This window comes from Ictalurus furcatus, chromosome 25 (assembly GCF_023375685.1).
Source record: "Ictalurus furcatus strain D&B chromosome 25, Billie_1.0, whole genome shotgun sequence".
NCBI classification, from domain to species: Eukaryota; Metazoa; Chordata; class Actinopteri; order Siluriformes; family Ictaluridae; genus Ictalurus; species Ictalurus furcatus.
In genome coordinates this window covers 9861144-9887007 of record NC_071279.1, presented here as the reverse complement: position 1 = coordinate 9887007, position 25864 = coordinate 9861144, and the positions used below count along the sequence as shown (strand labels likewise).

Here is a 25864-nt window from a genome sequence, read left to right as displayed (position 1 = left end):
TTTTCGTTGTAGAAATAAATTGAACCCTTTTTTATACACAAGAATATTTTTATACTAATCGTGCTCTTACTTGGTATCCGATTGAAAAAAAGGAAAGAAGTGGTATCAGCCATCCTTATTTTCTATATGTTCAGCCCCACCTCAGTCAGAGTGTATCTTTCATTCACAACTGTACAGTCATTATCTCTGCTTCACCTGCACTTTTGCCTTATGTTTGCTTTTTAGCAAAGGTTATCAGTGTACAATTTTGCACTAATTATTTGACATAGCTATTCAATTTTGACAAAAATATTAACTGTCTTTTTTAAAGTAAGATGATTCATTTTTATACAGTGTGGATGCGTGACCTGCTTGTGGAGGAAACTGTCACAGTATTTGAATAACACATGACGAATTAAAGCACAGTTCTGTATTCTTTACAAAAGACATTTTTCTAAGAGTGTACATGGTGTGTGTGTGTGTGTGTGTGTGTGTGTGTGCGCGCGTGTGTTCATTTGCAGGTCTGTTGCAGAGGCGACGGAGGTGGATCTGAACATGCGTGTGGGATTGCACACAGGTCGTGTGCTGTGTGGGGTTCTGGGATTAAGGAAGTGGCAGTATGATGTCTGGTCCAATGATGTCACTCTGGCAAACATGATGGAGGCAGGAGGACTTCCGGGGTCAGTTTCTACATGACCACTTCATGACCACTGGACACACATAGAGCTTGATTTCAACAACAAGATGTTTGAGCCGGTGTCAGATTCTTTCTCACAAGCATCTTGTGAATGGAAAAGAGATAACACCCTGAATCTAAACTTGTGGATCAGATGGGGACCTGTGCTGTGTAAGAGTTGATTCAACCCAGAATCCAACTCAGCCTACTAACCAGGAGGGTTGCATCTTTCAAGTGTGTCTGTTTGTCAGTCCAGTCTCTATGTATTGCAGAGTCTGGTGGCTCAGGGGAAAGAAATTGTTACACAGTCTGGCCGTGAGGGCCCAAATGCTTCGATACCTTTTGCCAGATAGCAAGAGTGTGAAGAGTTTATAACATGTTCCCTGACCAGGAAGCAAACCCAGGCCATGACAGTGAGAGCCCCGAATATTGACCACTAGACCACCAGAGCGTTTGACTTTATTATATTATTTGTTAGCACTCACAACCAGATAGTTTTGACTGGGTTTTATACAGCATAGATATGTTGGACTACATTTTCAGACTGCACAGTGAGTTTTACAAAACATCTCTACTGATACTCAGCTTTTATACTGTACCAGCTTATCTACTCTACCAACACAGTATTTTTTATTATTAGACAGGGCTAACATTCTGGTCACTCTGTCTATCACTAACTATACTATGTACTGTATATTTAGGAGGACCCACACTGTAAAACCTAACAGTGGAAATGACTAAATTAAATGAGTAATCGCTACTCAGATAGTTTAAATGTCATATTGACTTATCTGACTTAAGTTATGAGAACACAGTAACTGAACAGTTATTTCATTTGTGAGGTTTTAAGTACTCATTGAGTCACAAATCATGTGACTCAAGATTTAATTACTCAAATAATGATATTAGTTTAAACCTTTCTTTCAAATTTCATCCTCAACACCTCATATATAATATATACACGTACACACACACACACACACACATATATATATATATATATATATATATATATATATATATATATATATATATATATATATATATATGCAATATTTTTGGTGTATACTTTCTTTCTTAACTTCAATTAGTTGACGAATAACGAACAATATAAGCTAGAGGTATTCAATTAAAATTTGTAAAGGTCCAGTTTCATAAAATCCCTCCCTTATAAAGGTGACTATCATGACTGACTTGCAGCAATGCATACCTTTAATACTTCACCATTAATAATTAGTGCATGGATTGTGTTTTATGTTGGCAGGTCTTGGGTTCAATCCTGGCACTGCATTTCAAACTTTTCTTAATTAGTTCTTTAAACATAGCTTAGTGGAATTAAATAAGTATAACAAAGAGTAAAGTAAACTCAAATGTCTATAAATGATCTGTAGTCAAATCAATTGATTTTTACACCTAAATGATTTCAGGTAATCAGTTTCCTTAATTGATTTGAGTAAAGTTACCTTATTGGGTTTTGCAGCATGTCACGTTATCAGGATGGTGACGGATGCATGTGCAGTTTAAAGCTTTATTTAAAGAGACAGGCAGACAAATCCAAATCAGTAAGCAAAAACATAATCAAGAACAAGCGATCAGGCGATCTACAAACAGGCTTAAACTGGGCGTAGACGACAAACAAGGACAGGATCAAAAACAAAGCGAGGAACAAAGATCAAAGGCTTGGTATGATTCAGGCGGCAAACACTGAAGCTCAATACTTCGCCCGGAACAAAGACACGCAGGGGTTTAAATATACAAACTAATCACAGGGCATAACGCAGAACAGCTGAGATACATTAGGGACATCCAATAACATTACAGGGGTGGAGACAGGACAGATGGCAAAACAAAACACACGTGTCAAATGTAAACAAAGTATGAAAACCTGGAAACGTGCACTCTCGCGCTATGGGCAGCGTACTCCACAGGGGAATTCCATGACACAGCGCAGGAGCACAGTATAGTCAGGTCCAGTAATCCACTACCATCCATTTTTGATACCGGTTATTTATGTTTTAATGTCTTGTTATTTATGTCTTGTCTGAGAAATACTCATGCAAAAATGAAACTTACTACATGTTTATCTCCTGTTTAATTTTGAAGCCATATATTTACTGAAAATATTTGCTGAGTGTTCTCTGTGTGTCCCGTACAGTAAGGTTCATATCACTAAAGCCACTTTGGAATGTCTGAATGGAGATTACGAGGTGGAGCCAGGCTATGGGCACGAGAGACACGCTTTCCTCAGCAAACACGCCATCGAGACCTTTTTTATTGTGCCCTCTCACAGACGCAAGGTAGAATTCACATGTACATATGTGTATAATCATGCCAATGCAATACACACAATTCTACATACTATACAAACTATACCTGTTTTGGTCTGAGAAAGGTGTTGATCGCATATGGGACAGTTATTTTAGAGGCTCATGCAAATCTCCAGTTCCTGAAAATAAAGTCTTACTGATAAGCCTCTATGTCACGATTTAGCTTTATAATCAAAGAAGCTTACACTTCTTTTTTGTCATTCTTATATTTAACAAGTACTGACAATGATTATTGTATTCCCTTTTTAGATATACATTTAAAAAAAAAAAAAAAAAAAAAAGAAGATTTCGCTCCCTCTCTTTCCTTTTTTTAATCCAGATTTTCCCTGGCTTGATTCTGTCTGATATAAAGCCAGCAAAGAAGATGAAGTTTAAGACGGTCTGCTACCTTCTCGTGCAGCTCATGCACTGCAGGAAAATGTTTAAGGCTGAGATTCCTTTCTCCAATGTCATGACCTGCGAAGACGATGATAAGGTGCGTGTTTATGGGTGTGCGCTTTTAAATCTACATCCGCATGTGAGTGTGATGTGGCAATTTGGATTAGCTGCAGAGTTTGAGTGGATTTTGTATCAATGGATGTAGCACACACATGTACAGTGCATACACGCATACTCACATAGACACTAATGTAACTCTAACCTGATATCCTCTTTCATTTTTCTTAAAGTGGGTGATTGTGTGTACGTGTGTATAGGTGGACTATTAATGTTTCCTGTCTACAAATAGATTTAAGTCATGACTTTCAGGACCTTTGCTAGAATTCAGCCCTGATTATCTCATTGATAAATGAATTTGATTCATTTCATGTGCGAGGGTCTATATTGTCTGACTTTTCATCAATCATTACAGAGGCGAGCTCTACGCACAGCATCAGAGAAGCTACGCAACCGCACGTCCTTCTCGGGAGTAGCGCATAACTCACCCGGCACACGTGTGAACCGCTACATCGGAAGACTGATTGAAGCTCGGCAAACCGAATCGGAAACAGCAGATCTCAATTACATCACTCTGACCTACAGGAGCAGAGAACGAGAGAGAACGGTGGGCACACTCATAGCCACAGTCTTTCACAATCACATTTACACACATACAAATAAAAACAGAGGCTGTGCATTATTCTGAGCTGGCTTGGCCTGTCAGTTAATCTGTATAAGTTGCTGCATAGGGCACAGTTTCTTTCTTTCTTCCTTTTTTTAATTGAAACACACATAACATGTTTCAACATTTATAGTTTCCCTTAAAAATCAGTATAATTTTGGTTAGTTCTGGTGTGGTTTAATTATTCTATTCATTTTTTTGTAGAGGTTTTTTTGTTTGTTTGTTTGTTCTTATTAGCATGATTTAATTTGCAAATTTGAAGGTTAAGGGTAGAGGTTGTAGCTTTTCCTACATTTGTTTCAAATCCATGCTATTTATTTTCACATAAGATCAAGTTCATGCTAAGTTTTATTTGAAGTAACTGATTCACTGATTATGACCTCTATAGCTTAGCTTTGTGCAAAAGAGTTACATTCCCAGAGTGATACTGGTTTCTTGGCAGCTGCATTTTTTCCCATTAAAGTAGTTCTCACTTCACCTTAATGTTTTGTAGAACAAATTTTGCACCACATGGCTCAGAGGTCCTAACATATGACAACAATGCTGTGGAGTTCATGTGGACTAACCAAGTGGGCGATGGATTATATAACCAAATTTTGTATCACAATATTTTCCAATTTTTAAATGCTAATGGTAACAGTTTATATCACAATATCCACAGTTGTTCTGTTTTTTTTTTTGTTTTTTTACTTACTAGAGACATTTAGAAAGTTACGGCATCAAATAAAGAGAATATTTGAACCTCTTGTACACCTCAGATAAACTGCAATAAAAGAAACACAGAACAAGAATATAAAAAAATATAAACAACAGCTGCTTTGTCAGTAGTGCAAAAACAGATAATGCCCTTAATATCCATTTAACAGTCCCTATAAAGAAATGCAAATCATATATTTCCTTTTTCATCTTTGCTTGGCATTTGTATATGAAGAAATACACAGCTACTCTGTAACACCATGTAGTAGCTGAACGTAATGCCTCGTTTATGTTTGTCAGATCCACACTGGACCAGGGGAACATGTGGTCAAAACGACATAATCGTGGTTGTTATTGGGGTGTTTTAGCACCACACAGCTGTTGGTCATCATATTATGCATGAAATTGTTCTGTAACTACTTTTTGATTAAAGAGACTCTTCCATTGTTGCTCATATGCTACTAATTGCCAAAAGCATAAAACAGCCTTTAATCTTTTCTCCACATCCCCACAGCTGTATGTGCAGCAGTTTTGCAACAAGTAAGCTTTAAGGCAAATAGATCAGTTGCTTTCTAGCGAAATGATATTCAAACGTATCTGGCAGTTGAAACATTTCTATAAGTGTCTTATTTACAGTATAGAGGTATACAAACACTACTATGCTTCAGTTAAAATGCAGCATCGATCTAGGTAGCTATAGTTGAGGTCAAAAATTTACATACACCGAGGCTAAAGATATTCAATCTCCATTTTTCTCAACTTCACACATCATGTTGCCATATGTTTCCTTTGGCAAGTCATTTAGCTCATCTACTTTGTTCACATCAGAGGTAATTTTGAAACAATTGCTTAGAGACAGATATACAGGCGGCTGCATATGCTGGTCTATGCTAGACTGACGTTTACAGGTGATCACCAGCTGTTTGGAGGCGTGTTCTGTGATCAGATGAAAGAAAAATTGTACTGTTTGGCTATAATGATTAGCGTTATTTATGGAGAAAAAACATGTGAGGCTTTTAATCCGAAGAGCACCATTTCTACTGTGAAGCATGGGGGTGGCAGCATGACGTTGTGAGGGTGTTCTACTGGAAACGGGACTGGTGCACTTTAGAAAATATTGTAGATGACATCACGAGGAAGGAGGATTATCAAGAAATACTGAAGCAAGACATCAGCCAGAAAGTTCAAACTTGGTCACAACTACAGAACAATGATCCTAAGCATGCCTACAAAATTGTAACAGAATGCCTTAAAGCAGGGGTGTCCAATTTGATCTGCAAAGGGCCAATGTGGGTGCAGGTTTTCATTCTAATTAACAGGAGCTACACCTGTGTAATCAGCTAATTTTGGCTTTCAGTAGACTCAGGTGTGACTTCTGACTGGTTGGAGTAAAAAGTTTCATCCTCACTGGCTGTTTCTGTTTCTGGCCTTAAACACAACAAAGTGAAAGTCAGGTGTGTAGGCCTCCTTGCTCAGATGCACTTTTTCAGTTCAGTCCACAAATTTTCTCTGCATTTCAGGTCAGGGCTTTGTGAAGGCCACTCTAATACTGAGTTACACCAGTTCTGTCAGAAGGAATGAGTTAAGCAATTATGTTGAAAATTATGAAAATGTAGTTAAGCAATTATAAGGCAATGACACCAAATACTAACAAAGTGTCTGTAAACGTCTGACTCACTGAACATCTGATATAGTAAATAAAAGCTCAGATAAATCTGTCTCTTATTTGGAAATGACCTCTTATGGAAATAAAGTAGATCCCCTAACTGATAACACAGGACGTGTATGATAATGTGAAGTGTGTGGAGGTGTGAAAAAGTTAGTTTGAATATCAATTCTCAAGGTCAGTTCTTCCACCTTAAGACCCCAAAGAACTTTGGGCTGGCTCTGATGGTGAGGGATGTAGAAGAAAAGAGAAGCAATAACCTTGGATATAGGCACAAAAGGATTGTTTGCCTACACAAACACACACAGCATAATCATAGGCACACACACACACACACACACACACACACACACACACACACACACACACACACAGAGAGAGATAGAAAGCTGCTTCCCCCACATTGTTCTCTTGTGCTTCGTGACTGAGTCTCTTCTCACTTTCATCCACCTCTCACCCCCACATTTACTCCCCTCTCTCATTCCCTCTCCTTCTCCCTCTCTCCCTCTCCCTCTCTCTCTCCCTCTCCCTCTATCTCTCTCTCTCTCTCCCTCTCGCTCTCTCTTTCTTCTCCCTTTTCTTCAATCCCGTCTTCACACCACCTACTGTACTGGCATAAAGGACCCACCCACCTTAAGAATGGGGGCAACAGTAACAGTTCTGGGACATCTGAAAAGTGTGCCCACACACACACACACACTTTCTCTCTTTGGCAATAGGGAGCGTTGTCTTTCCCCAGCCTCAGCAGGCGAGTAATGACAATGCGTATATATTGCAGCAGGGAGACAGATGCTAGTTTTCAGCACTAATGAAGAGAAGGCATCATTCAGTGAGCTCATGTTCACCTCAATGTCAGGCTGCTGGTAGACTGTAGTGAGCTTCTCTCTCTCATGTGGATTTAGCCATCATCCATCATAAGAATGGGTCATATATTCAGAAAAACATCCTGAAGACAGAAGAAATAATTGTGTAATTGCTTTTTGGATCTTGGAATACCCACTGCTCTCTCTCTTTCTCTCTCTCTCTCTCTCTCTCTCTCTCTCTCTCTCTCTCTCTCTCTCTCTCTCAGTATCAGCAGGTGTATGATGATGGCTTTATCAATGCTGTGGTGTTCTCTCTCCTCCTCACTTCACTCTTCGCTCTCATCTATTTTCTAATTATCCCTCAGTATGTAGCACATTCAACACCACCACACTCATAACTACACATGCTGGTGCTATTATAGTTTATTTATTTTTTTCAATTAACTTTATATTTTATATGATTGTTTATATTTTATTTTTTCAAAAATCATGTTAGTTTTTAGGTTTTAGTAAGTTTTATTAGATAGATTTTCTTTATCAAATTGATCTCAATTTTCACAACATAAATGGTGGAAAACAATACAAAAAAAAAAATCTAACGAAAAACCTGCTATGCTGTGGTTTTAGTTTTAGTAATTTGTTCTGTCAGTGACTGCTGTGCAATTCATCCAGCCCACTTTTTGTGTAAGACAGTTCAGTTCAAAATATACCCACACCTCGTTCTTGTCTTTACGGGCACAGTTATTCACCACTAAACTGGAACTTATTAACCTGAACGTTTTGTAGGGAAAAAAAGGGAAAGTAATTTTATTTTATTTATTTAATTTCAGGTAGTGTTCCTTTAGTTGTACTTTTTAAAATGTTATTTCTGTTACAAATTTCTTGTTCTTAAAATGATTTTATTTTTCATTGACCGTTTTAGACTTTGTTAGCTATAATAACATGCATACACACACTACATACACATGCAGTAATTCTATGTCTCTTTCTTGCTCTCTCTTTATAGAGGTCTGGTGATCGTTATTTTGCTGGTTATTTGTATCTGTTTTCATATGGCAAGTGTAATGTATCTTCACCTCACTCACATGCAGGTAAGACACATTAACATAGACAGCAATGACTGAATTACTGAACTACAAAAACAGTATAAAAGCAGAATGTCTTGACCCTGTGGCTTTTGGACTTCTAATCTCCTGTAATGTGTGGTTTTAAATAATAATATCTGATAAAATGCATTCCTAATCCTAATTCCTTACTTTTCTCTTTAACATCACCCCCCTCCGTCTCTCGGTAGTGCTCTCCGGACTGTCTTACTCTGCAGATCAGGACGGTTCTGTGTGGCTTTCTGGTCCTTCTGACGTATTCCGTGACCCAGGGCTGTGTAGTGAGTGTGCACGTACACACACAAAGCCCCTTTTACCCGTTTTTATAGGGAAATATGAAACGTTCTCCTTTTGCTATACAAACCTCAACTTTTGGAACCATAAAAACCTTTTTTGTTTGTTGAAATTAAGAAAACAAACCATTCTGCTCTCTACGTTACAGGTGGCGTGCATGCCATGGTCATGGGAGGGCAACTCCAGCGTCTCCATTTTCAGGGTTGTCATAGTGAACAGCACGGCAGTGGGTACAGGTGTGTGTAAATACACTCCATACGTGTTCCTATCTTGCGTGATGGCATCACTGTCTGTGGCTCTATACCTGCGCGTGTCATCACTACCCAAGATTCTCTTACTTCTCCTCCTCAACGTCCTCCATACCGTTGTCATGGAGACCAGCGGCTACCGGCAAGCTGTGGGGTGAGCGGTGCACAGCAAGCGTGCAATGATAACATCAAACCAGTGCTTACACACACCTAAAGAAATGGTAATGCTAGAACTAAACAAGTGTTTACACTCTGGGTATGCCATTATACCTTGATATAGATAGATAACGGTATCACATAATCCCATACCATAATCTATTGAGAATAATGATAGTGAGTTCTATTGTTTTAATAAAATACAAACACTGTGTTAAGTGTGTTTGGGTGTTTGTGCTTTGTGTGTATGTAGAGGAGGGTTCTTTCACACACATGGGTATGATCCGGTTCTGGCGATGCTCCTCTTCTCTGGTGCAATGATACTCCACTGCAGGCAACAGGACCTCAAACTCAGACTTGACTACCTGTGGGCCACACAGGTATGTGTGTGTGTGTGTGTGTGTGTGTGTGTGTGTGTGTGTGTGTGTGTGTGTGTCAGTGTATAGACCGCTCCATATGTGTCTCTCCATCACTAGTGCCGGTCTTAAATTGATCTTTACCAGCAGTTTTTTTTTTCCTCCATCCAAATGGCATATTCATTAAAAGTCTATTATGTGAAACTTTGCAGTAGTTAATCTTGAATCCAAAGTCATTATTTTTTTTATCCTCCAGCTGTTCTCTTGACCCTGTGGCTCTTAGCATTTTAAAGCCAGTTTTTAAAGCTCTCTCTCAACAGATGTTCTAAACTGGATAAATATCTCGCTTTAACTGGGCATTAATCCCCACTGAAGCAGCTGTCATTAGGCCACTGGTAAAGAAAACCAATGTGATCCCCCACTGTACACAGTAGCTAAAGGAAAATCCCCAACTTCCTATTGCTTGCGTAAATAATAGAGAACATAGTATCAGTCCAGTGGATTAAAACAAATCATCTTGAACTGTAGACAGTCTTGGGTAGATTACTCAGGAAATGTAATTGGATACTGGTTATTTAAAAATGGCACGAGTTATGATTTAATATGCAAGCAGTAATACAATCTTTAGGGGTTACATAGGAAGTGTAGTATAATCTGATTATATTCAAACTAGTTCTGATCTAATTTTTTTGTCATTATATTATGCTTTTAAAAAAGTGCTAAAAGAAAGAGGCAAATATATATTTTTGGACATTAATTTCCAAAAACACAACCAAACATAAAGTTTAAAAGGAACAAAAGAATGAAACCAAAACAAGGTAGGCAATCCAGTGTCACATTAACATTAACATCAGAAAGATACAGTGCATGGACTATATCTTCAGTAAATTTCTCATTAATATACTATGATTTTTTGACATAAAACATAATCAAGTAATCAGAAAAAGTAAGTATAGTATGATTAGGCATCATTTCCAATATATATACTACTGATAACAAGTACTAATTTAATTTAATCACATTATGTAAAGCAGATTACTTGTGGTATATTATTACTCAGCACACAAGCAGACCTGAGCCAACTTTTCAGCTAAACATCATACAAGTTTAAGTATCTTGATGGATAAACATAGTGAGACTTGACTTGCTGATGACTCATGAAGTTCACAGTTGAACAGTGCCCCCTTGTGGACTATTCCAAGATAATTTACAGTCTGAAAAGAGCTCAGAAAATGCTTGCTCACTTCCTAACACCATGCACACAAAGCTTCACACACTCCTTCACATCTACTGGCAGTTTAGCATCACCTATGCTGCACATCCGTGGACAGTTTTGAAACTGGAACACGTGGAGAACATGCAAAACTCCACACAGAAATAAACCAGAGTTCAGGATTAAACCAGGACCCTGAAGCTGTGAGGTGGCAGCTCTGCACCACTGTGCTCAACAAAATGTTGATATTTCCAAAAACTAAACCTTGTTTTGCCTCAATACTCTCCATGATTTATGTGTTACTTTTTGAATGACTGTCGGCTAGTGAAATATGCATGTAGGCTTGAACATTTCTATATAATTCTGTTAAAAGATTTTAATGGTAAGCAACTTGAATGGTAGATCATTCATACTTTATTTATTCATATTCATTTTTTACACATACGTTATTACATTATTTGTGTGTGTGTGTGTGTGTGTGTGTGTGTGTGTGTGTGTGTGTGTATGATTTCCAGGCTGAAGAGGAAAGAGATGACATGGAGAAAGTCAAACTGGACAATAAGAGGATTCTGTTTAACTTGCTCCCTGCCCATGTGGCCCAGCACTTTCTCCTGTCCAACCCACGCAACATGGTCTGAATACACTCTCTGCAGAAACAGTTTCACACTTTATCCCACCCGTCACACTCTTGCTGTCTCAACTTAGTTTGGAGCAATTTACGCCAATCCCTATATATAATTCATATTATTTTATCCAGCTGATATATGTCAACATTTTTCAGTATTTCAATGTAACTACATCACAATTAAGAGTTTCTGGTACTTATGATACTACAGAAAATCGCCTCTTAACGCATACTTTTTGTCTAAAAGTAAATAGGAGATCTGTGATGACTACGACTTCCTCAAAATTGTTTGTTGATAACTACCGTTTATGACTCAGATCTTATTTAATACTCTACATTAGTGTAGTTCTCTGTTCAAATATCCCTGCTTCCACACAGGGCAGGAAATGGTCATCTGGCCACTTTAATCAGAACAGGGTAAACACTATGACTGTCCTATGACTCACCAGGCCTTGGAGCTTTGTTGTTTGAGCCTTTTAATTGCAAATATACACTGATGAGCCACTTAGAGCTTTTGTATATAATATGGACTGACATTCAGAGTCACAACAGTGCTGAAATTTACATTTGTGTGTGTTTGGTTGTGTTTATATCTGTGCAGTTGTTTACATTTGTATTTAGTCATTTAGTCGACACTTAACAGTTGAAGCAATACAAAGCATCTAGCGAATTTAGAAAGATTAACAGCATGAAAGACACGAAACAAATGCTTTGTTTGTCTCTAATGTTAGGGTGGAATAAGTGGTATATATATTAAAAAAATAAATAAATCATTCCACCATTGAGGAGCCAGAACAACGAAGCAGCAAGTTATTGCATTTTGAGTATGATTTGACCTTAGAAAAGAACATACCAAGCATCCTGAGTTGGCATGGAGGTATGTAGTTCTGAACCATAGTACATAGACAATATGGTTCTTTGCCCTTTAATGTGTGGAATATAAAGAAATGAGTTTTTAATTTGTTACAAACCAGGCAAGCAGCACCATTCTGAATGCTCTGTAGAGGAGAAAAGGCATATACGCTGAGACCAGTAAGAAGAGCGTTTCCGTAGTCGAGTCTAGAAATAACTAGGGATCACATAAGCAAACTGATTCAATGGTCAGAAAGGGTTTTTCTGCTTTCTGAAGAAGAAGAAACAGGATGTGGTTGAATGTAGTTGAAAGGAAAGGAAGCATATGTGGCATGGATAGAATTCATGAGAACTCGGTATCACTATGAGATCTGTCAATTCAGTTGGCTTGACACGCACAAAAAGAATCCTATTGGTTGTCTTTTTCAGTCATTGGGAACTTCATGAAAACTTGAGTTAAATCACTGCGTATGTTAATTTACAGTATGTCGAATCTCTGACTTAAAAGTCTTAAAAGCTTAAAATCACTCTTAACCAATCATATGTAGCAAGTGAGAAAGGGATTTGGCATGGGCCTGCAGTCAGATTTAATGTCATGTATCAGGTTATTCGATTGGGGCTGCGCACAGACTACAGACTATGATCCTCCAAAGTCTCATTCAAGATGAATTGTGTTGTGTTGGGAGATGAAGGTGAGCTTTTTAGATGGGGATCTGCACACATCCTCTGGAGCTCCTCAAAATTGAATATGAGGGCCAAATTCATGAAACAAATGTGGTGATTGGTCCCCACTTTTCCCACCCAGTAATCTTGTGAACTGATTGGTCAGGGTTTCCTCAGCTTATTTAGGACTGGGTGTGTTCTGACAAACAAAGTGACATACCGTTTGCGTAGCAGGACATATGCCTTTGTTATCTGGAATTGCAATAAATGTTTGCCCTATTTGCATTCCAGGAAGTGCTCCACTTCTCCACATGGCTCCCCCCGGTTTGATACAGGGGTGTGTAGGATGTGATTAAAGAAAACAGAGAGTGCAGTCCAACTCCCAGTAAAAATGAGGTTCAGTACATCTTCGACTTGCAAGCAAAACTCCAGTCATTTATCGAGGGAGAATTTGCATCAGCCCAAAGAAAGGAACAGTGGCTGTGTAATAGGTAGAGAGAACATGGACCGGAAGATGTTTGTATTATTCCCTATCTCTAGCTCAAAATAACCCACCAAGTAGCAAGGGCCCTTCAATGGGCTGAGGAAGTTTGTATCGAGGAAGTTCTCTGAGGAAGAGGTATTGTGAAAGGATTCGGGGAACACAGCAGATTCACCACCTCAATCTGCTCAAACAGTAGAAGTGGTCCCCGTTGCCAGAGCAACATCTGCTGTGTAGTGAATGTGTCGGAACCAGAGTGTATTCACTCCAATCCCACTTGAAGTCCATTTCTCACTGTCCCAGAGAGCAGAGCTTGCCATGTTTAAACCCAAATTTTCAAAAAATCTTTTCCCCCCTACCTAGATGCACAGAAGTCATAGAACAAGACTTATTGATTGCCTGAACACAAAGGAAAAGTAGTTGAGGAGGCACTGGGGAAAATTCTACAGATGGGTGTAATAGAGACATCACACAGTACCCAAGCCAAATGGGTCGGTCCATTGGACTTTTGCAAGGAAAACACTTTTCCTAATTTTGATGGATATATTGCCTTGTATTGAAGAGCATCTGGATTGTCTCATTTTTCCTCGACACATTTTTGTCTCCAAAGTCCAAAGAAAAGCGTCTTTATCCCCACCATCCAATTTATACCATTTTGTCACTGGTTGCTTGTGACACTGGCTGTTTCACTGATTAATGGACTGCATTCTACAACCACACTGCATTCGCTGCTGCCTATTTAGATGACATAATCATCTATAGTAATGACTGTCAGTGGCATATGTAACGTTAGGACAGTCCTGGGTAGATGTATGTAGGCCTCCACATGGTTAATGGGGATGTGTGTCCACAAATTATTAATACTTCTGTCTGATGATCAAAAAAGGAGGGAAACAGTTCCTGGGGCCTCATTCCACACTAGCCACAGATCTCTGTCAAAAGGAGCATCAGATCTGGTCTAGTGGTTGGAGCTGTGTCAGGTGGCCTCATTAAAGCAGTTTTCTGTTGAGGTACTTTACATGACCCGATTTCTCTTTCCTATAAAATCCCCCCATTTTCTCTCTCACTTTTGCTTCTTCTGAATGTGTTACATCATACCAGCCAAATCATATGACAAATTACAAATAAATAATTATATGGCTATGATGTGTAGTTTTTCCTAAGAAATTTAATTTGATTAAAAAAATCAATGAAGTTTCTCTGGCTCATGAATGTTTGCTGCAGTTCCCCCTCTCTCCACTATGTTGTGGTGTTGCAGTGTTGCAGGCATTATTAAGTGAAAGGTTAATGCAGAATCATTGATGATGCTGTATTATGGTTGTGTAAATGAGTCAAGTTTGGGATTATTGTACTTGCTTTGCAACTGAGCTTTGAAAGTTATTTTACAGTCTCTGAGTTAAAGGGCCATTCCAAAGTGTGAAAATTACAGGTGTACTGTATTGGTGTCCTTTTTCTCTAGTAATCAATATGCTCTTTGGTGTAACTGAAGGGTTAATATTAGTGTTACCAGTTTCTATTCCTATTTAAGCCTTTTTCCAAGAAATGATGTCAACAAACATCCTGGAATGTTTTGACCACTCACACACACACACACACACAAAACACGTCTCATGTGCACCCTTCCCTTAGATACACACATCACACACTCACATGAATGTTGGACAGTTTATTCCTTTTACAGACCCAAACTGATCTTGACCAAGACTGTAATGTTGTTTTCAGGTGATAGTACTGCTAATTTATTGTGAACTTTTAATTTTTTTTTATTCTTATTATGTGTAATTGCCCATATGTTGTGAATGTCTGCATTTGCATCATTATTCATATCTCAGGCTTCATTAACGCTCCTGTAAATATACCGGAGCACACATTGACTACTGTTATTGTACACAAGCCAGCACTAGGTTCTGATGGACATTCTTCTTCTCCCCCCTCTGTCACAGGACCTGTACTATCAGTCCTACTCTCAGGTGGGCGTCCTGTTCGCCTCCATCCCAAACTTCAATGACTTCTACATTGAGCTGGATGGAAACAATATGGGTGTAGAGTGTTTGCGGCTCCTCAATGAGATCATTGCAGACTTTGATGCAGTAAGAATCCCTCGTTCTCTCTCGAGCTCTCTTGTACAGATACAGATACAGATACAGATAAATGTCCACATTGGCCCTTTGTTGTCATTTTTAAAAGGTCAGAGACAATAGGCAAAGGCCTATCTGGTGCATACACAGATTGCACACACTACCTGAACCAGGTGGTTTACTCCGTTTATGCAGTTCACACAGTTTACTCTGGGTCTGTGGTTTGATATGAAGTACACTGGATAAGGTAGGTGACCAAAAGAAAGTGGATATGAAAATAAGCAGTGAATTTAAAGTGTGTTAATATTGCACACAGCTCTGTTCAATTGTAAAAGAGCAAACGAAACAGTTAAATAGCAGTTTAATAAACTCACCGTCTGCTTTGGATTGTTTGGAGATGGATCACATGATAATCAGGGGCCTAGCATCGGACTATAGACAGAGTTTTGTAATATCTCAGTTTTACCCTTACACATACAGGTGCATTTTCTGCGGTCAAGAAGTTTTAGTGAGGACTGGAAGCCAAAAATGCATCTGTATCTGTTTGCGTGTAGAGCTGGATCACTGAACTGGCAGAATGTTTATGTTTACAAAAAGAGTCTTTAATATAATTTGGTCATTTCTGCAGTTGCTTCTCTCTCTCTCTCTCTCTCTCTCTCTCTCTCTCTCTCTCTCTCTGCAGCTGCTGGATAAGGAGTGCTATAAGGACATTGAGAAGATTAAAACTATAGGCAGCACTTACATGGCAGCAGTGGGCCTTGTTCCGACCACTGGATCTAAGGTACACAAAGAATGTGTGAGCAAATAATTGAGAAATAATGCTTAGGGGAAACCTTTCAGTCAAAACATGAATGAGTAGTACGTCCATACAAAAAGTTTCAGCGAACATCACATACGTATGAGCTCAGCTTATGACCTCAGGAAACTGGCTCCACAGCTTTGGACTAATCACATCTGAAATGCAAATTATTAGAGGATGATGTCATACCCAGGAACTGTTAGCTAGCTTTTTTTTATCATGTTAGTGGTTAATAAATCCTTCAGAGGATTGGTTGTTAATCATTAAACCATTAAGAATATATAATAAATCACATAATAATACAAATGCAGATACAGATACTTAAACCCCATTTGCCTGTGAGAAATGCAAGCTAGTTTACTAGCAGTTATTAGCTATGTGTGTATCAGGGATGGCATGGGGAAATGGCGGTGTTTCCAAATTTGTTAGTCATTGTGTATATTTACTGTATGTTCTTATGTCGTTTTGTTTAGTTTCTTAGTCATTAAATCATGTTAAACATGTTATAGATTTTTAATGGTTTAAAAATCGCACATTCAGTGCCCACTGGTCCAGACTTACATTCCTCACTCTTGTACATACAGAACTTTCCTATTAGTATCACTGTAAATGCTGAATAGTTGATACTGATAGTTAATGCACTTTAAGATAAAGAGCAATCCTGATAAAAGGACAATATTATAGCCCATAGTACAAACATTTTTGCTGTTTTAATTTTGTCTTGCTTAGGAAACCAAACCATTATAAGACTATGTATTATGACTTTAAATGATTTTAAGATATAATGACACTGTAAAAGTATATGATACATTTGAGTGTATCAAAGTGTATCTAATGTAAGTCTCTATTGCCTATACTCTGTTGTTCTCTTCCTGAAAGGCCAAGAAGTCCATTTCTGAACATTTACGTACAGTGGCAGACTTCGCTATACAGATGTTCAGAGTTCTCGACGCGATAAACTACCAGTCATACAATGACTTTGTGCTTCGAGTGGGTGAGTAAACCAACACTGTGTGTGTGTGTGTGTGTGTGTGTGAGAGAGAGAGAGAGAGAGAGAGAGCGAGTGTGAGAAACATATACATTCACAATCCACTTTATTAACAGCACCTGTACACCTGCACATTTATGCAGTTATCTAATCAGCCAATCATGTGGCAACAGTGCGATGCAAAAAAAAAATAAAAAATCAAGCAGATACAGGTCAAGAGCTTTGGGGTAATGTTTATCTAAATGGGGAAAAAGTGTGATTTCTGTGACTTTAATTGTGGCATGGATGTTGGTACCAGACGGGCTGGTTTAAGATTTCAGAAACTGCTGATCTCCTGGGATTTTCACACTCATCATTCTCTAGCGTTTACACAGATTGATGAGAAAAATAAAAAACATTGAGTGAGCGACAGGTCTGTGGGTGGAAACGTCTTGCTGAGGTCAGAGGAAATGGCCAGATTGGTTCGGGCTGCCAGGAAGGATATAGTAATTCAAATATTCACTCTTTACAACAGTGGTGAGCAAGAAAAGCATCTCAGCATGCACAAAACATCGAACCTGGCAGTGGATGTGCTTCAACAGCAGAAGACCGCATCAGGTTCCACACCTGTCAGCCAAGAACAAGAATCTGAGGCGATCATGGGCACAGACTCACCTAAAGTGGACAGTCACCTGGTCTTTTTCCAGTCTTCAACTGTCCAGGTTTTTGTGTGTCTGATAGCTGATGTACAGTAGTGTGTCTTAGGCACCCTATTTTTTTTAGTACAAACTTTGTTATAGATTTTTTATTTTATGACTTCTACATTATTTAGTCAGTACAAAAACTTGTTAGGTTTCCAAACATTAGTTTTCCAGCACAGAAAAAAAATGTTTGTATGTCAGTAAAGAAAGCTGCATATTAAGTGGTAAGAGACACTTTCCAGAGAAAAAAACACAATGAAGGCGTCTGGATTTTGCTGAAGAAATAAGACACAAATGCGACAGTCAAAGTCTCCAGAAGAACCGTGGCTGGTTCTGCAAGATGCGCAATAAAACTTACAGCTCATTTCCTTATAAAACTGCACTAATTCTACCTGAGACTACAAATTTTTTTTGGGTCGTCACACCATATATCGACTTTGTTTCATTTATTTCTGTTTACTGCTCTTTATAGTATTTTTTAAAAATGTAAAAACATTTAATTTCGTTATTTTTGAAGCCATCTTTGCTGTACAGCATTTCTTTACATGTGCCTAAGACTTTTGCACAGTACTGTACATAGGTCTGACACATGTGTATATATATAGGTGTGGAGGTGTGGAATATATATATATATAGCTCGAGAACTAAACTGGCCATGCACAGGACATCCTAAGTACATCAGCAGGATACACACAACAATACACTCATTCATTCTCTGACGTTTTTCCTTTGCTCAAATCTTCCAAATCTTCTCAGAAATATCCATAAACATTTATGACTCTTCAAAATCACACACACACACACACACACACACACACACACACACACACACACACTTGTCTTAGTATCCTTATGAAGCTGTTCAGTTGACATACATTTTATTGCAGCTCAGCTAATTAATGACCAATCAAATGCATAAACTGGATGGATTCATTAGTTCATTGTGATTGTGTTTGATCAGGTATTAATGTAGGTCCAGTGGTTGCAGGAGTTATTGGTGCTCGTAGGCCTCAGTATGACATCTGGGGGAACACAGTGAATGTGGCCAGCAGGATGGACAGCACTGGAGTACAAGGCAAAATCCAGGTAAAACACAAACACGTGCAAATATGCGTGAATACAAAAGATAAGCATAAAACCACGACTTGATGCTTTTTAACAGGTGACTGAAGACGTCTTCCGGCTCCTCTCTGGCCATTACCGCTTCCTATGCCGTGGTCAGGTCAGTGTGAAAGGAAAAGGTCAAATGCTCACCTACTTCCTAGAGAGTTGGTCTCATGAAGGCCCTCTCCAATCGTGCTCCCAGAGCTTGGAGCGCAGAGGAAGCCCATGCATCCAGACAAAGTTGAGCCACGCCCCCACTGCGACTAGTTATGGGGTCAAAACACAGAATGTTGGCCCTGGTCCCACCTCCTCCAACAACAGCATTCTCTACCTGCCCTCCATCTCTGTCGACGTGGAGATGGAGGTGTGACTGATGAGGAGGCACTTTCTATGGCAAACAACCTGTTAGTGAATCAAGGGGGAGTGAGACGTGACGGACTGAGGGGATGATGGAGGACACAGAAGAACACACTCGCATCGAGAAAGCAACGGGAGAGACACATGACTGAGATTAAAGCAGTCTTCGCTGTCCACAGGGTGACCGTGATGTTTATGAGAGATGAGACATTTAGATCTCTCATGCAGAGAATAACTCTCCTCCCCACACACATGCAAACATAATGAGCAGGTTTGTTTATTTGTGTGTGTATGTTTGTGTGTGTGCATGTGCACGTGTGTGGGTGTTCGTTTTAATGAGTCTTCCTCAGTCCAGCTAGATATCAGGGGCTCCTAAAGAGGAGCATGTGTTTTACAGTAATGGCAGCTTCACACCAACAAAGGAGCCGCACACACTCCTGTGTGTGAGTTTGTGTGTGTTTGTGTGTGTGTGTGTGTGTGTGTGTGTGTTTATTTGCCTATGAAAATAAGCATGTGTATGCAGTGGGGACCAAACATTTATCATTTAAACAGCGCTGTATTTTACATTTGTGTGTGTTTGAGTTCATGTGTGAAGAACTTCACAGAAAGAGTATTTATGAGAAACCAGTCAATGCCCATGGCGGGACGAGAAAACAAAAATCCCATCGGTGTTCTGTTTAGTCAGTGGGAAGTTTCTGAAAACCTGGGGCAATTCACAGCCTGTATTGATGTACAGAAAACTGAATCTCGTATCCTTCAAAGTATTTCTTCTTGTTGCCTTTATGAGCGAATTGACTGAGTGAACTGACTATACATTATATCCAGATGCTAAAATCTTGTAAATATATATAGTCCTGTTATCATTAACAATGAGATAAGCCGTGAGTTCCAAACACCAGTAAAGTAAAGCTGCTAACGCTTACACACTGGTGCTTTGAGTAGGAACATTCTTGACGTCAGTGCACACTTCCTGCTGCTCTTTGACCTTTTACTATGATGGAGATGCCGTTTCTGGCACAAACACATATACAGAACAAGCCTTTGTCTTGAATATACAACTCACACACACTAAAGGTGAACGTGTGTTCCTAGAATTCACAAACAGTACCTGTGAAATCAACATGTAAAGCAGTGGCTTAGATGTTCATGAAGACTGAAATGTACTATATCCGCTGCAGGAAACTTAAGTGTCCACTTGGGATAATGAGCATCTTTGTAGAAGTTTGAAAATAGCTCACATGGCTTGTTCTTATTTGTGGAAACATTTGTGATATTTGCTCTATTCAGAGTTTCTAAGTAGGCTAACACTCAACTGGGTTTTGCTAGTGCTGGTGGCAAGAGGATTTTACCTTGTGCTTGCACAAGTAGGAGTGCTAGCACAGGATAAAACCTCTGTTCTATTTAAATGGCACAGTCAGCAGATGGCTGCTGTCATATATGCTCAAAATATATATGGATCTTCATGCATTGAGAATAAAAAGGGCCTCGGATGTCTTGGTTTTGTGGTCACAAAGTGTATTTGATCTGATCGGTTAGTCTCTCGTATTTATTTGATAGTTTTTCATTTCTTGGTGAAATACTACTGTAACTGATATTTCTCCAAATATGCCTAGGGAATGAAGTTGGCTTCAAGCTTGCCGTTCTGCATGTCCCTCTTCGCATGCCACAGTTCTACCTTGTCTTGTTCTTTTTGCTAAGTGCAATGTGACTCTAATGCATGACTAATGCAAAAAAACCTGAACAAAAAGGGTGAAACGTGTAATGGGTAATATTTAGAAAAGACTTTTAGTTGCACTGCATGAATGTAGAACAGTGGCCTTTTGTTCATTTTTACGGTGTTTCTGGTCTCAAACCTTTATCGACAGCTTGTTTGCTTTTTTCTCCATGCATGGTGCTGTGAAGTGTTGGAGAAAGCTTGGGAGTTTTGTAGCATCGCTCTTGAGGTGACTGCCTTCTATCCAGGGGTTGTTGGTTTGGGTGTATTCCTTTGTGCCAACACATTTTGTTACCAACATATCAATTCCAGTGTTCTATTGTAGCACAATTTTGTGATATTGTGTTTGATTCTACTTTTTAAAAATAATCTAGAGTTTTATATGCACTGGATCCATCAAGGGTACAGTTTTGGCTTCCTGTAAAACTTTGGGGTTGGATGTTTCAATGTTGGATGTCTTCTCCTTGGTTTTGGAGAAGTATATTTTATTGAATATCCATTAGGCCTGGGTAATGCATTCTTAGCTATTTAGTGACATAAAATAAAGCTCTCTAAGCTTGAAATTGGACACAAAATTATGATTATGAAAAATCTGTTCACCCCAAAAGTGATGGTTATAGTATGGGAATGGGAAATTTCATCTTTCTATACAATAAATGTATATGAAAACCATTATAGAAAAGCCAAACTCTTCATTTTATCTCTGAATTATGCCTAGATCAGAGTTTATGATTAAACAAATGTAGCCACATGAAAAATGATCTATTTTCTATATACAAAATACAGTGGCCTAATACATCGCCATTCTAAATATTACAACTTTAATAATGCATAAAATGTTCACAGTAAATACACTAGATTTTCATGTTAATTAGATATTTTCATAAATGATACGGGTTTAAAATATTACATGTATGAAATCTACTGCAGAGTAAATTGAAAGTATTTTACTTATAACCTTAAATATATGTGCTATTTTTTGGGGTTGCAATGTATTGATTGCAATATTGATATATGTGAATGTAAATTTCATATTGAGATCTTTTATACCTGTGTTTGCACTGTTCTGGAATAAAATGACAATGAGAGACAGAGCTGGAACTGACATAGTGTTGGGTGTTTCTGTATGTCATGTGTCACTGAGTCATTGCACCCTGTTTGTGTGGTAATGGCTGTGTCCTTGAGTCAGTTGTATGTGATTGTAAAGGTGACCATTGGACCTCAGGAAAAACAAGTTGAGCAAAACAAGTGTCATTTACTATCCCTGATTCTATCACTGCATCCAGCAAAAAAACATAAAACTATTTATAGTTGTACGTTGAAATCTGATCTCATATCTCAGCATGATTGCACCTTTACAAAAACTAAATATGCTGCATAAAGTGAAGCTATTGACATTGAATTTCTGCCACATGCCCAGTGTAAATTGTAATTTGTACAGCACTTGCAACCCACAGAGCTAATACAAGGTTTCTCAGTGAAACATTGCCCATTGAGCATCACACTGACTCCGCCATCTTTCCATCTTCCCATAGTGCATCCTGGTGCCATCTCTTCACCAAGTAAGCGACACACATACACACACACACACACACACACAGACAGACAGACATCCAGATGATGTAAAAGAAAATGTGATTCATCAGACCAGGCCACCTTCTTCCATCACTCCATGGTCCAGTTCTAATGCTCACGTGTCCATTGTAGTTGATTTCGGTGATGGACAGGGGTCAGCCTGGGTACTCTGACCAATCTGCAGCTACGCAGCCCCATACACAGCAAGCTGTGATGCATTGTGTGCTCTGACACCTTTCTATCATAGTCAGCGTAAACTTTTTCAGCAATTTGTGCTACAGTAACTTTTCTGTGGGATCAGACCAGATGAGCTAGCCTTCACTCCCCACTTACTTAACAACTAACAGTAACTGTGTGAGAGTTTGAGCCTCTTTGAACTTAACAATTTAAACATGTTTAAAGCAGCAGCTCATGACCATAGATTTTGGTGGATTAGGCTGAAATTAATAACAACATAGCTTCAAACAAATATCAAGAGTATATCACACTTGACTTATGCTATAAACTACTATTTAGTTAATTTTTGGAATATCCCCATAATAAGCAGGTGAGAATCAACAACATACTAGCATACAGTCTAGAAGCTTGTTTTGAATGGTTTTACATGTACCTTGATTCAACTGTGTTTAATACAGCAGGTGTGTTTCCACTGTTCTTCTGAGATAAACACAGCAGAGCTAATATCATTAACTATGGTTGCCAGGTTTCAGCAAAATTGTCATTAAATTTACATCTCCAATTCCACCCAAATGACCTGAAATAAGCCCAAAAACAGCATTGAAAAAATAGAGACACGTTTTCCATGTTTTTTCCCCCACCATCTTTGCATGGAAAATAAGATCACCATGGTCCACACATATGTTTGATCTATGGACATTACCCACTCCATAATGCCCCTTTATTTCTCCCAATCTTTGGTATATTTAATTCAAATTATTTGTTATAAAACATCATCTTAAACACAACAGTTCTGTCATTAACTTCCCACTCCTCCTCCTCCACTGAAAATGTTCATAGAGCAAGCATGGAGAACATGTTCCCTTTCAAAGGGAACTCAATGTTGCGTGAGCTTCATGCTGTGGGAAGCGCCCTCACGCATGACCAGTATCTGAAGCTTGTGTAACATCATGCCAATTTATAGGCCGGCCGTGATCAGGTGACATGGCAATTAAGCGCATCGCGTGATTATAAAAACAGCACCTGTGAACCGCACCTTCAGCCTTATTATCATCAGCAAGACTGCATGTCGGTCGTTTGTGTAACGCTTGTAAAAAGGCTCTTCATTATCTCTCTATCTTGGGGCCATGGAGGGACTTATCAAAGGACATGTGGTTGTCCCCTAGCCAAGGCTGTCCCAAGTTTTCAGTGTTCTCTGGTCAGCAAGCTGTCACAGGGCAATCAAAATCTGATGCTTTCTCTCCAATAGAATGTGGAAAAGTCAATGTCACTAAAAGACCTTCTGGCAGTGTGGAAAATACTGCCAAATGTGTCTCCATGGGTTCTGTCTACTGTAGAAAAGGGTTACCGGGTCCAGTTCAGAGCTCAATGTTATTCTGGCTCCATTGCGACTCCAGGGCATCCATGAACTAAACTACCTGGACGATTGGTTACAATTTCCATCCATGAGGAAATTGTATGCGCTCAAGTGGAGACTTTTTGTCTTGTGTTGTGAGGAATGTCAGCTAGACCCAGTGAACTGCGAGGATGTTTCTCAGCAGGGTTGGCTCCTTCTACAATCAGGGTCTATGTGGCTGCCATTTTGGCCAGCCACGCCCCTATTCATGGAGACTCTGTGGGGCAATATTTGCTAACTTTGAGGTTTATGTGTGTTGTCAGGCAGACCACGCATTCCTTCCTGGGACCTTTCTGTGGTCCTGGAAGGTCTGTCAGGTACCCCATTTGAGCCCTTAGTGTCAGCTTCTGAGAAGTTTCTGACTCTAAAGGTAGCTCTTCTGCTGGTTCTGACATCTCTCAAGCGAGGAGATCTACAAGCTCTCTCTGTTGCCCCTTCCTGACTTGACTTTGTCCCTGTATTAGCCAAGGCCTTCCTATATCCTAGGCTGGATTATATTCCTAAAGTGCCTATGTCTGCTGCCCAGCCAGTAGTGTTGGAGGCTTTCTGTCTTCCTCCATTCCTCACAGAAGATAAATTGCACCTACTGCGTCCAGTAAGGGCTCTCTGCACTTACGTCCACCGCTTCAGCCAGTGGCATAAGTCAGAGCAGCTGCTGGTCTGCTTTGGCGGCAACAGTAGGGGTGATACTGTACCAAAGCAGTGCATCTCTAATTGAATAGTGGAAGTGATCTCTATTGCTTATGAGGCGTGTGGTCTCGCTATGCCTCTGGGCATAAGGGCTCGTTCCACTAGGGGGGGGTCGCCTCCTTGAAGGCTTTCTCTAAAGGAGTACCCTTACAGGATGTATGTGCTGCGGCAGGGTGGTCTATATCGAATGACATATCGAATGACATATCGATGAGTGCTGCGGCAGGGTGGTCTAATATCGAATGACACATTCATTCGATATTACAACCTGGATATGTGTTCCAACCCGGGCTCGAGTGTCTTACTGTGACCCTCGGGCTCGGACCTTTTGAACAGGCCATGCCCTCAGTATGATGGAGTGGGTATTCTTGTTCCCACAGCGTAAAGCTCACACAATGTCTCGTTCCCTTTTCAGGGAACAGGGTTACATGTGTAACCCAGAGGTTTCCTTACTGCTGTTTAATTTGAGTTTACATTTCTTCTCTGTGATCCATGTCCATCCATCCATGCATTATCTGTACCACTTATCCTACATAGGGTCACCAGGGAGCCTGGAGCCTATTCCAGGGAACTCAGGCACTTGGGCAGGGGACACCCTGTATGGGGTGCCAACCCATCGCAGGGCACAATCACACATATTCACTGACAATTTGGAAATGCCAATCAGCCTACAACGCATGTCTTTGGACCAGGGGAGGAAACCAAAGTACCCAGAGGAAACCCCTGAAGCACAGGGTGAGCATGCATGTACACTCCATGTACACAGTGTGGAGGTGGGATTCAAACCTCCAACCCCGGAGGTGCTAACTACTAAGCCCCTGTGCCCCTCTACCTACTTATTTATTACATATCTGCTTAAAGTGATGTTGCTTCATAAAAATAATGAATAAAAGAAATTATTAAGAAACTTTGGCAGACAGTCATTACTACTGGCAGAAAATTTACTTGAGCCAGAAACATTAATCAGGACATCTATGCCACTTTGTTTGATTAATCAATGGTCTGCACTATTTTTAGCTCTATTTGTCTTGGCTCAGCTCCCACACTACCTGGGCAAGAAGGTTAACCA

General features: G+C 39.5%; 1 protein-coding gene across 5 annotated transcripts in view; it reads left to right on the top strand.

Annotated features, from left to right (window-relative positions):
* Window positions 1–22745, top strand: part of adcy1a (adenylate cyclase 1a) — a 48836-nt gene extending 26091 nt beyond the window's left edge. Inside the window, exons 6-20 of one of the 5 annotated variants that reach the window (XM_053614234.1) lie at window positions 501–659; window positions 2811–2952; window positions 3335–3457; window positions 3833–4024; window positions 7513–7610; window positions 8253–8337; window positions 8541–8630; window positions 8792–9045; window positions 9301–9427; window positions 11132–11248; window positions 15181–15327; window positions 15998–16096; window positions 16994–17108; window positions 18744–18868; window positions 18945–22745. In XM_053614234.1, the coding sequence (XP_053470209.1) occupies window positions 501–659; window positions 2811–2952; window positions 3335–3457; window positions 3833–4024; window positions 7513–7610; window positions 8253–8337; window positions 8541–8630; window positions 8792–9045; window positions 9301–9427; window positions 11132–11248; window positions 15181–15327; window positions 15998–16096; window positions 16994–17108; window positions 18744–18868; window positions 18945–19256 (2185 nt within the window). In that variant the 3' untranslated portion in view covers window positions 19257–22745. Of the gene's footprint in view, window positions 1–500; window positions 660–2810; window positions 2953–3301; window positions 3458–3832; window positions 4025–7512; window positions 7611–8252; window positions 8338–8540; window positions 8631–8791; window positions 9113–9300; window positions 9428–11131; window positions 11249–15180; window positions 15328–15424; window positions 15563–15997; window positions 16097–16993; window positions 17109–18743; window positions 18869–18944 lie in introns of those variants that run through there. The other 4 variants (XM_053614233.1, XR_008384676.1, XR_008384677.1 and 1 more) reach the window with 4 other exon arrangements.
* Window positions 22746–25864: the final 3119 nt, after the last annotated feature.